Source organism: Tripterygium wilfordii, chromosome 13 (genome assembly GCF_013401445.1).
Source record: "Tripterygium wilfordii isolate XIE 37 chromosome 13, ASM1340144v1, whole genome shotgun sequence".
Classification (NCBI taxonomy): domain Eukaryota; kingdom Viridiplantae; phylum Streptophyta; class Magnoliopsida; order Celastrales; family Celastraceae; genus Tripterygium; species Tripterygium wilfordii.
The window spans coordinates 15,495,222-15,506,779 of NC_052244.1; the positions used below are offsets into that span (position 1 = coordinate 15,495,222).

The window sequence follows — 11,558 nt, forward strand, 5'->3', positions numbered from 1 at the left end:
TCGGCTTTAAAAACCTTAAACACATCCAGGGATTGAGACTTCTCATGAATTAGATATAGATACCCGTATCTCGAATAGTCATCTATGAACGTAATAAAATACTGCTGACCATTCCAAGAAGCTGTAGGAAATGGCCCACATATATCAGTATGAATCAGTTCTAATACATCCGAACATCTATTCGCACCCAATCTCCTAATGTTTGTTTGTTTCCCCTTAATACACTCAATACAGACTTGGAAATCTGTCAAATCAAGAGGATCAAGAATCCCGTCAGACACAAGTCTTTGAATTCTCTGTTTAGAGATATGGCCCAAACGCTTGTGCCATAAAGAGGCGGAATCCCTGTCAGTTAATTTTCGTTTTGTACCATGCGAACTTATATGCAAGGTTTCATTGAATGAGGCAACAATATCCAACAAATATAGGTTATCAGACAAAGATAAAGAACCAGTAGCAATAAGATTTGAATTTTGAAAGAGACTAAATTTATTGTTTCCAAAAGAACAAAGATAGCCTAATTTGTCCAAAACAGAAACTGAAACCAAATTCCGTCTAAATGACGGTACTACAAAAGTCTCTTCTAAATTCAAAAGATAGCTAGTCTTCAATGATAACCTAAAAGTTCCAATAGCCTCTACTTCAACTGTTTTGCCATCACCCACATAGATGAATCTTTCAGCATCACTTGGCTTTCGGCTCCACAGGCAACCCTGCATAGACACACTTATGTGAGTAGTGGCACCAGAATCCACCCACCAAGTGTGTGTAGGCACAGAAGCTAAATTAACTTCAGAACAAACTAAAGTGAGAAGCATACCTTTCTTGACACGCCAGTTGGCATACTTGGGACATTCTTTCTTCATGTGTCCAGATTTCTTGCAAAAGAAACAAGTAAACTCCTTATCCTGTTTCTTTTGCCCCCTATGTTCAGATGTCCCAGCTGCAGCTTCTTTTCCCCTTTTCCTTTTGTTGTCCTTAAAGGTAGTTGCTAAGTGAGCACTTTCAGCCCTCTCTCGTTTAATCCTATCTTCTTCTTGCACACAGTGAGATATGAGCTCATTAAGAGTCCACTTATCCTTTTGGGTGTTGTAACTCACTTTGAATTGACTATATTGCGCAGGAAGCGAGATAAGAACCAAATGCACAAGCAAGTCTTCCGACAGCTCTAACTTTAGTGCCTTTAGTTTGGAAGAGAGATTTGACATCTCCATGATGTACTCCCTTATGTTCCCTTCACCTTTATACTTCATTGAAACAAGGTTAGCCAAAAGGGTACTTGTTTCAGCCTTCTCGTTTTTCACAAAACGTTGTTCAATTTCCCCAAGGAACTTCTTAGCAATTTCTTCTTCGGACATAGAGCCCCGAAAAGCTTCCGGAATGGAACGTTTCATGATCATAAGACTCATACGATTAGAACGGTTCCACCTCTCCATGTTCACTTTGTCTTCAGTGGAACTATTTTCACTGAGAGGTGTAGGTTGTTCTTCCCGAAGCGCAAGGTCAAGATCCATGCAACCAAGAACAATCATAACGTTCTCTTTCCAATTCTTAAAATTTGTGCCATTAAGCACAGGAATGGAATTGATATTGGCAGATATTGTTGATGCGGAAGTGTTAACTGAATTGAGAACAAGACAAAATAGCAAGCTCACAATCATGTCACAGTACATGAATAAGTAATCAAATAAATTCATTGACATGATTAAACAATTCAAAAAATACCTAGCACAACATTGACATTTAGTCTTTGGACAGAAATATCAATTGCAAGTGGTACTCTTAGTGCAGTAATCAAATATTAACAACCAATCCTGTCAACTAACAAGCCTTTCTTTGGACCGACTCATTATTCACATGGAAATCCTAATAGTTGTCTGATATTTATTACCACAGGCATGTCTATTATTCGGCCAAACAACAACCTTCCTTTAGGCCGATTATCATCCGCATGAACACTGACACACACATCTAAATATTCCAAAAAATAAACTAATCTACATCATAGAGGTTACTTTGGCAACATATAATCTCAATCAATTTATTCTGAAATATCAGACTTCTAAATCCATGCACATAATCATAGATCATCAAAAAAAAAAAATTTGAAAAATATCACTCAATAATACAACATAACCTGCTCCGATACCAATTGTTAGACTATTTATATATAATAAGGATCATGTTGTATCATCAAGAATACATGTTGAGAAGACAAACCTGAATCCATGTTTCCAAAACAAAGAAGGATGGAGTCTTCCACAGACAAATCACCTTATGTTCTTGAAAACACAAAGAACTCTCACTCTTGAATGGGAGAAGAGGAGAAGACGCAAGTGGCGTTTGTGATTTGGCTTGGGGACCACAACCCTTGGCTTGACCTTTATATACTAATTTAGACTAGAATCCCATCAAACCCTAATCTAATTAGTATTAGGTTTCTACACATTATAGCCCATACCCAATAGATATCTCTAGAGCCCAATTAATAGATCAATTATTCGGCCCTATAGAATTAGATAGCCCATAATACAGTTGTCATTTAATATGTAAACCCAACATAAGAAAATAAAAAAAAAAAACCAACATATACGACTTATGAAAAGTTAATTAATGACTCTACCTAATTGTAAGTCTTTGTTTAAGCAATATATATATATATATATCTTCAATACCTTGAAGTTTCGTTGCCAACTCGATATAAAAAAAGAAGAAGAAGAAAAAATCAACCATGTCATAGCACACTCACACACATACACACACATATGAACAGTATGTATTGATTTTTTTTTGATTCACATATAAAGTCAAGTCAGGAACCAGTATTACATCGAAAGAAGACATGAGTTTCCCAGTGCTAACCTATCAGAAAATTTTAATAAAAAGACAATTAATATTGACCTTATATCAGCAAGAAAAAAAAAATCAATAATTCCAGTTCAACCCGCGTAGAGTTTTTCTTTTTTTAGTACAACCATAGTAGAGGTTGATCTAGAGATAGATGCTGTTGACTGTCCAATCTCATCTGGGTTACAGCCAACATAAGGAAATTAATTACATGATGACAAAACTAAACTTGGATTCATAGGAGAATACCAAAAATTTCCCAGCGGACGGATACCACATTAACGTGGATAGGAAATTGTGTGATTGCATGATACCTTGATGCATCGAACTCAGTCTCTAGTTAGTCTTATCGAGGCTGCCAAGCACATCGGTTAAAAACATTAATTTGTATGAGACCCCAAAATCTCATGATAATCAGATGAGTGGAGAATTCTGACAACCATTAGCCGATTAAAAAACTTAATCTGAAGAGGATGACCTCCATAAAACACTCATCAATTAATCGGAAGAGAATGAGACCCCCCACCCCCCCTGCTTGGTGGCTATGGCATGATGACTAATGAGTGATGCGGGAGCTTGGGCTGCGGCTGCGTTGTATCTTCTATTTTTATTGATAAAAAATTTGTTATAGAAATAATAGTGTGCCCTCGAGTCGGCTTGTTGCCCAAAGCCCTAACTTAGGTTAGGACTGGCCTATTGTTTATCTTCATCGACCTTTTGGATTACCAAAACTAAGCTCGGCAGACCTGTTCGTTCACTCTCTCAAGTGCTGGACCATTTTCATTCACAAAAAAAAAAGGATGTTGATTGTTGAATACCCTATATATACAGCACAATATGCAGCAATATATTGGCTTCGTCATGGTGTAATAGATCCTAAGTTATACGAAAAGGCAATATCAACTTGGGTACGTAACAGCCATATCAAGTTTTTATTACATGATAGAAACAGAGAACACAAAAAGAGAGAATACAAATTTTTATTCCAAACCATAAGAAAAGGCAACATCGTCTCGATTGACAGCCATATCAAGCTTTTATTATATGGTAGAAACATAAAACACACAAATACATGACAGCTCCTAGAGAAGGCAGCACCATCACAAGTATTCAACCTGCATTTATGATTGGGGAGGAGAAGATGAGTGAAAATATATTGCTCAAAAAAAAGAATAAAAAAGAGATTATTGTGATTTCTATATTCCTTACTGTGGGGTTCAATTTTCCACTGCTGATTATTTTTATTAATCCAAATCCCGCCCATAATTATAGCACCATGATAGGAACAATCATTCAAAGCAGCAGCTTCCAAATGCGATGCGGGAGTAAGACTCCTTATAGCCTTGTAACCTTCACCACGATCGTCTGCTTGTGCCCACAAGACACACTCATCAAGAACATCTGGATTGTAAGTAACCAATCTCACCTACAGGCATAACAATTTTCACAGTAAATGGTTACAAGGAATGCAATATGCTATCATTAATTGTAAAATTATAAACGACAGATTAAGAAAGTATGCAATTTTAAGGTTAGAGAATCCTTACAGGAACGGGGTGATCGAAGGAATGCTTTAGTGTCTGACCAGTTGCTTTATTAACCAGAGAAAAGGAAGGGAAGCCCCATGCGTCCTTCTTATAGCTGTACTTGTCATCTTTGTACCAATGCTGCAACAACAAATAAATGAATGTTAGGCCTATATATATATATACTAGCAAGTACTCCTTGTAAGTTATATGTATGCATACATAAAAAAAAACGATTGAAGATCATGAAAACATGCATTTTAACAAAAATGAAAAGATTAAAAACAATAAAAATTTAATGGATCGTCCTTTCACGAATATACCTGGCGCTCATCATTTTTATCAATAGGTGCAAGAATAGCCACACCATCACCGACGGCCAGATTATAGTTGGGAGAAGCCCTGCAATACACTCTATAAGTAGGTTGGTTTGTTGCAGCCATGTTTGCAGCCATTGTTAACTGTACGTATAAGCTTGGGATGAGATAAGAATGGGATGGGTTTCTAGGGAGGCCTGCATGCCTTCTTATATAGGCTAAACGAAACAGCAATTAATTTACTACCGACATGAAATTTAGTTAATTAATGACTCTACCTATAATGAGTCTTATTATAATATAATGACCAATTTGGACTCGGATCCCCTCAAATAGCTTCCCTCAAGGGTCTCAAATACTCCCGGAAAATGATATCTGTACATAGGTTTTTTGTACATAATTGTACATAGCCTATGTGGCATGACAAATCATTATGCCACATAGGAGCATTTTAAATAAAATATATATTTCTCTTTCCTGGTTCTTTTGTAATTTCTTTCTCTCTCTTATATGCATTCACTTTCTTGTTTCCTTTTGTTATTTCTTTTCTTCTTTCTCTCTCCACCATTTTCTCTCTTATTTTGCAGCTCCAAGCCGCAGGTTTCCATGGCCAATGGCCAAACTCCTCCATCCGACCACCATACCAACTGCCGCCACTCCCAAAAGAAGCATCATGTCCCCAGTAACAAAGCCCATCCATCATTAGCAATGGACAACTGTGGGAATCGCTCGATAATCCCCCACAATGTCATGACCACCGCCGCCTAAATGAGCTAGATCCGGCCAACTCCAATGACTTTTTGGCCAACCGTTGGTGCCTTTTGATTGACTGAACCAAGGGCAACATTTTGCAACCATTTTCGACCATAACAACCGCTGAAAGTGCCCGAGCCAGTTCTAGACCCAAACGGGTATTTTTGACTCAGCTTGGTTCTCGCTAAATTTTTATTTTTCGACAATCATGAGAGTAGATTCTAAGAGAAAGAGACCAACTACTCTCATCTTTGTGTTTCTACAACCTTAGAGGATACGAGATTGGAATGTATTGTTTGAGCTCGACTTTGTAAAGCTCATATTTTTGGGTCCTTGGTTCCTGCAACAACAATAGCCAAATTTATTAAACAATGTAATAAGATACTCGAACAATATAATAAGAGGTTGAAACAACGTAATAAGATGTTCGAACAATGTAATAACATTTTAAACAACGTACTGTTTGAGCTCTGCTTTGTAAAGTTCATACTTCAGCGTATTTGGTTCTTGCGAAAACAACGGCCGAATTTATTAAACAATGTAATAAGAGGTTGAAATAATGTAATAAGAGGTTGAAACAATGTAATTAAAGGATAGAACAATGTAATAAATTTTAAACAACGTACTGTTTGAGCTCGGTTTTGTAAAACTCATACTTTTGGCCTTGGTTCATGCAAAAACAATGGTCGAATTTAATAAACAACTTAATAAGAAGCTGAAAAAATGTAATAAGAGGCTGAAACCATGCGATAAATTTTAAACAATGTAATAAGAAGCTGAAATAATGTAATAAAAGCGATAAAACAATGTGACTAGAGACAGACGCAATGTAGTAAAATGTTTAAACAATGCAATAAGAGTTTTAAACAATGTAATAGTGTGTTATGGGTGAAATGAGGAAGTTTTATTAATTTTAATTTTGTTTAAAGAGGGAGAGCGGATTCCGACTTGTCTCACTAACATGAGCTCGATTCCGATGAGTTAAGCTTCCCACGGACAATTTGGACGTTCCTATAAAAACAATGTGATATAAGTATGGTTCAATGAGAAAATAATGTAATAAAAAAATCAAACAATGTAATAAAATGTTTGAAAAATGTAGTAAGAAACTGAAATAATGTAATAAATGTTCGTGATTTAATTGTTCCAGATCTTATTACATTGTTCACGAGAAAAGTGTAATTAAGAACGATCAAGCGAAACATATCGACAATAGATCTTGTTGAAAAGAGTTTTACATGCTGATTATGAATATGTAATTTTTATGGAAATCGAACATGTATTTTGAGAGATACAACGTTTTGAAATTCGGTTAAATAAAGAAAAAGTAAAGCAAGTGAGAGAAAAATACATATCCATTTTTAGTTTTAATTTTTTTTGAAATTTGAATTTGCTTTGTCATCAACACATGTGGCATGCCACATGTGCTAGGTACCATTATGTACATAGATTCTATGTACAGCTAGCGGGACCGAATACTCCCATATGCAATATTTAGTAGAGAATGACTATTTATTTTCAACAATACTAGGGATCACAGTAATAATCATTCCAACAGTGTGTGTCATGCATTCATTGGGTGTGATGACATCATAAGAAGGGCCTTATTGAAAACCACATCCAATGAATGCATGTCACACACTGATGTGATGTTTCTGGGATGATTATCACTAGGATCTTTATTATTTTTAACTTATTTTTGTATGTGCATCCCCATATATGCCTTTATCTCTAATGAAATCAACAACTTGATATTTAAAAATTAAAGAAAATAATCAACCATGGGAACATATATTTTATGACCACTTAACCAGTACCTGCTCTTTTTTTTTTTTACTCCCATATGAAGTCAAGTCATACACACTTGAATTAGCATTAGTCATTAGATCTAGCAATATTAGAAATGAGGAATTTTATGGTTCATTTTATATAGACACAATTATGCATATAGTTCGGATTGTAATAAATTGCATGTGTTGACTGACAATATAACGTGCTGCATTAACTCCATGCACTCTTGAGTCTTAATTGGGGAAAACAAAATGTGCATGTCAACGTATTTTATTGTACGTATTAATTGATACTACGTACGAGCATTAACTATCCATAAATACATATATATATATATATATAATATTTGTTGGACACTTATTATATGGGTAAATGTTACTTTTTACCACTGAAAGATAGTTAATGTTACAATGCACTCCCTCATGTTACAAATTAATCACTCATTTTACAACTTTGTTCACGGTTAAATTTGATGATGGGGAGCATGGGGAAGAGGGAAATAATGTTACTAATAACGGTGGGGAGGATGAAGATGACAATTTTAGTATAGTTACAAATTATGATGATCCATAATTTAGGATGGTCTATGAATCTAATGAATTAGACAATTTAACCTCTTTTAATAATGAAAATGGAGGTAGGACGCATAAGAAAGTCAATTCAAAATTTAATCCCAACTATGACATAAAAATTTCCAATTGTGAATTAGTTATGGAGTTAACTTGTATGAAATAGTTTAAGAAGAGGGGTGAATTGTATTTTTCACAAACATTAACTACTCAATAAAATCCTAATTGTGAAACGACTCAGTAAAATGAGTGACTTTATTTATTACGTTTGGAATGTAAGATACTGAGTTGTAACAAGACCTATCTATTACTAACCAAAATTAAAATTTACTCTTTATTGTAGTGACCATACATCATTGCATGCTCATGGCGTAGGGTGCAAATTGTGTAAGGTTTTAAATGCTCTCCTGGTCCTATTGTTAAACATTACTAGAGAGGTAAAGTGGGCCGCTGCGTCGAGAATTCTGGCCTGGCCCGCAAAAGACAGCGAGTCATGCCAGGCCCAGGTAGTCGCAGGCCGGTCCACCAAAGGATAAAACAGCTAGTGTTTGCTTTTTCACCAACTTTGTCAACGAAATGACCAAAATGGCCCCTTAATATCTATAAAATGACTACGTTGGTCTTTGAAGGCTATTTTTATACTTTTGGCAAAAAAAATAAGACATCACTAAAAAACCAGAATACCATTCCCAATGGCGAAGACGCTAGTTTAAGGATATATCAGTCAACAGAAAATGACCAAAATACCCTACCAACAAGGTTGGGCTAAATCGGCTGAAGTATTTTAAACATAGGTGAAAGCTGTATTGCTTATTTGTCATGCAAAGAACCATAGTCGCTCGAAAGTAACGACACTAGTAAACTCCATTAACAATGGAGTACTCCCATAAACGTAACAAGCACAGTGGGTGATGATGCAACATTATCAAAGCAAATAATACCCTCTTCATTAGCTAACCCTACAAAATATGATGCCTGACACAACCATAACAAGACTATCTTTCCCGTAAAATCTAGAAAATCAACCATACAACAAAATTCAAAAGAGCAGTTATCAGACGCCCCTTCTTCATGCCGATTTTGTTTTGCCCGGCTTCTTCTTGAGTTGTCTCCTTGGAGTCGAGTTCTTCATGCCTATGAAAAAGAGCAATGCTCCCAACAGCGCCAATTCCTGCATCGAGGAATAAAAATTTCATAGATCATTCTTAATCTCGATTCTTGACCAAAACCTCCCAAACCAGATACTATTATCAGAAGATTAGAAGAAAAAGGTGTTGAATATGGAAGAAAGTGAACACTAACAGCTCCCATGGCAGCATAAATGCTAATTGCTAACCTGAGTGAACTTGGTAAAAAGTTGATGAAATTCTTTGTTGTCAGCATCATAGTTGTAGAAATCATACAAAATGGGAGTCAGGACTGCCTGATGCAGAAGCTGCACAAGAAGATGGCAACACTTTTATTACGTTGATTTTGTCGATCAATTTAGCTCAAAACAAGATATAGAAAGGAATACATACCAAAAGACAACCTCCAAGAGAGCTGCCAAATATGAAGAGGAGGCCTCCTATGCTCTTCAATGCGATAGCAGTAGCAGCTATAACCTTCATCTGTAAAACTCATAAGCGGACAATAAATTTGAATATGATATGGCAATGTACTTAACAAAGATTCATCCCAATTGTCAAGTTCAAAGAAATGTGAGTCACATATGTACTCACTTCAATTTGCGGTAATTCCATCCCAGTATGAGATCTCACATGATTCGAGAAAACATTGAATTTGGGTCTTAATGCCTTTGCTGCTGGCCCACCATCAATACCAAATTCATTAAATCTATAGATAAGAACAACCAATCAGCGCTCAAGATCTCAATAATACAGTAGAGTAGTTGCACTATTGAAGGACTACAATTGCAAGGATGAATGATTCACAAAATAGGAAACTAATGTCGATACATATAAAGAACTCAACACACTGAGTATAAGTCTATAAATTATGTGAGCATAAGTGATTGACATACAGATCTCAAACCACACTTTCTTTCCAAAATGACCAAAGCCCCAACCAACATGCCACCATCCGTCGAAACCACCAATTTAGTTGTAAGGAACTAGGGAGTATGAACAGTTATTTAATGAAAGTTGTGCAACAGCGAAGCATACTAGCTACACTCAAGTTCAATAGCCAAAAAAAACTCTGGCAAAGAGGATTTGATGATATATCTCTCTTGTTGTCCATTTGTATAGAGAAAACAAGAAAGATAACTAGATAATGCACATTAAAAGACAACTGGTAACATTCTCATGGTAGTGAAATCATAAAATCGAATCGGAATCGAATAAGGGTGTAAAATCGGAATCGTCAAATCGTAAGATTTTACATACTATATAAAAACAAGCATAATTTTCAATATCAAGACATGTCATAATAATAACATAATGCAATAACAATTAGATAATGTCATACATGTTCAAAGTTCTAACGAAACATTTTTTATCTCTTCTTTCCTCGTGTGGCCACACATCCAACGAAACATTCACATTTTTGTTACATGCATTTTCTGGATCTACTTAATTTAAATCCTTTAATCTCTAAAGCTTATATCCACATCTCAAGCTTTGAGTTCACTCCCAATATTGTCTCATCCACTAGAATGATATCATTTACAAATAATATGGACCAAGACATAAGAAAATGAAACAATCTATAAAAAAGAACATCACTGTAAAACTAAAAAAGAGAAAATAGCAAATGAATATAAGCGTAAATATTAAGGCATAAGAATAAATCGAAAGAAAAAAAGGTTTCCCATCAACAAGTAAGGTTTCGCTTATAAAAAAAAATTGTTAGATTCCAAAGGCAGCTAAATAAAAACAGCTAACGAGCAAGAGTCAATAAACTCATTAGATCTGAAGCTGCGGTTATAAAGCCTTGAGTGAGAGCCAGCTCTCGGAGAGAAAAATAATCAACCCTGCGATCAATTCGGTCGCTGGAAAACCAGAGAAACAAACAACTAAAGTAATTTTGGATGATTTCGACAATAAGCAAACACCAAAGATTCAAAAAGCATCACCGTTTTTCCTTAACTTTTCTAGGCATACAAACACACAACCTCACTTAAACTGGACACGAAAATAACAACGATAACAGGCATTTTATAAAAGAAAAGGGAAGGCGCGGATCTAGGGGACTTACTCTTGCCAAGCAGAGAGAATGAAGACCGAAGCGAAAAGAAGTCTCCCAGCAAACGACAGAAAAGCCATAGATGTTCCACCGAGAATCTCTGAATCTGCCGAAGCGAGTGTAGAAATCGAGACAATCAGAGAAATAGATGCAGCAAATCAAGCGGACGGCGCTTCCAGAGGGAAAATTTTGGGCCGGTGCCGCTCCATGCTCAAGGCAGTCGCATTAAGTTTCACACGTCGGTCAGCCAATCAGATTGGTTCTTTTAGAACAAAAGTGATGACCTGGTTAATGAAGCATAAAAACTGATGACGTGGCATAAGAAATTAGCCAGTCGTTAGCAGATGCCTAGTTGATGGGCCGGGTCATTATCCACTGAAATTGAAGGCCTGGGCTTCAGAGAGAATTGATATCGTGATGTCCACTTTGGGTATTAATTAATTATTAACCCATAAATTAATCCACGAAACTTTCCATTAAAATCCGCTTGCCAGCGATGTCCAGCTGTCAAGCCATGATTAGCTCCGATTTTTTTACCCTACTTTTCGCGGGAAAAACTCAAAATTGAG

General features: G+C 36.0%; 2 protein-coding genes across 2 annotated transcripts; both read right to left on the reverse strand.

The window, feature by feature from the left end:
• Positions 1-3,802: 3,802 nt before the first annotated feature.
• On the reverse strand, positions 3,803-4,859 carry LOC120013948 (ricin B-like lectin R40G3). The gene is made up of 4 exons (XM_038865936.1): positions 4,697-4,859; positions 4,395-4,514; positions 4,057-4,273; positions 3,803-3,962 (listed from the first exon to the last, which is right to left on the reverse strand). The coding sequence occupies exons 1-4, from the start codon at positions 4,826-4,828 to the stop codon at positions 3,958-3,960; spliced, it is 474 nt and encodes a 157-aa protein (XP_038721864.1). The 5' UTR covers positions 4,829-4,859; the 3' UTR covers positions 3,803-3,957.
• Positions 4,860-8,583: 3,724 nt separating this feature from the next.
• On the reverse strand, positions 8,584-11,209 carry LOC120012254. Its single transcript, XM_038863592.1, has 5 exons — positions 11,002-11,209; positions 9,525-9,639; positions 9,324-9,413; positions 9,140-9,238; positions 8,584-8,974 (listed from the first exon to the last, which is right to left on the reverse strand). The coding sequence occupies exons 1-5, from the start codon at positions 11,067-11,069 to the stop codon at positions 8,873-8,875; spliced, it is 474 nt and encodes a 157-aa protein (XP_038719520.1). The 5' UTR covers positions 11,070-11,209; the 3' UTR covers positions 8,584-8,872.
• Between the last annotated feature and the right edge of the window lie 349 nt (positions 11,210-11,558).

Coding starts and splice junctions, on each gene's coding strand:
- LOC120013948 (XM_038865936.1), bottom strand. CDS start 4,828: ATGGCTGCAAACATGGCTGCAACAAACCAACCTACTTATAGAGTGTAT. Junction 4,515..4,696: donor ATAAAAATGATGAGCGCCAG/GTATATTCGTGA, acceptor TTGTTGTTGCAG/CATTGGTACAAAGATGACAA. Junction 4,274..4,394: donor CCTTCGATCACCCCGTTCCT/GTAAGGATTCTC, acceptor TTATGCCTGTAG/GTGAGATTGGTTACTTACAA.
- LOC120012254 (XM_038863592.1), bottom strand. CDS start 11,069: ATGGCTTTTCTGTCGTTTGCTGGGAGACTTCTTTTCGCTTCGGTCTTC. Junction 9,414..9,524: donor TGGAATTACCGCAAATTGAA/GTGAGTACATAT, acceptor TGAGTTTTACAG/ATGAAGGTTATAGCTGCTAC. Junction 9,239..9,323: donor CTCTTGGAGGTTGTCTTTTG/GTATGTATTCCT, acceptor CTTCTTGTGCAG/CTTCTGCATCAGGCAGTCCT.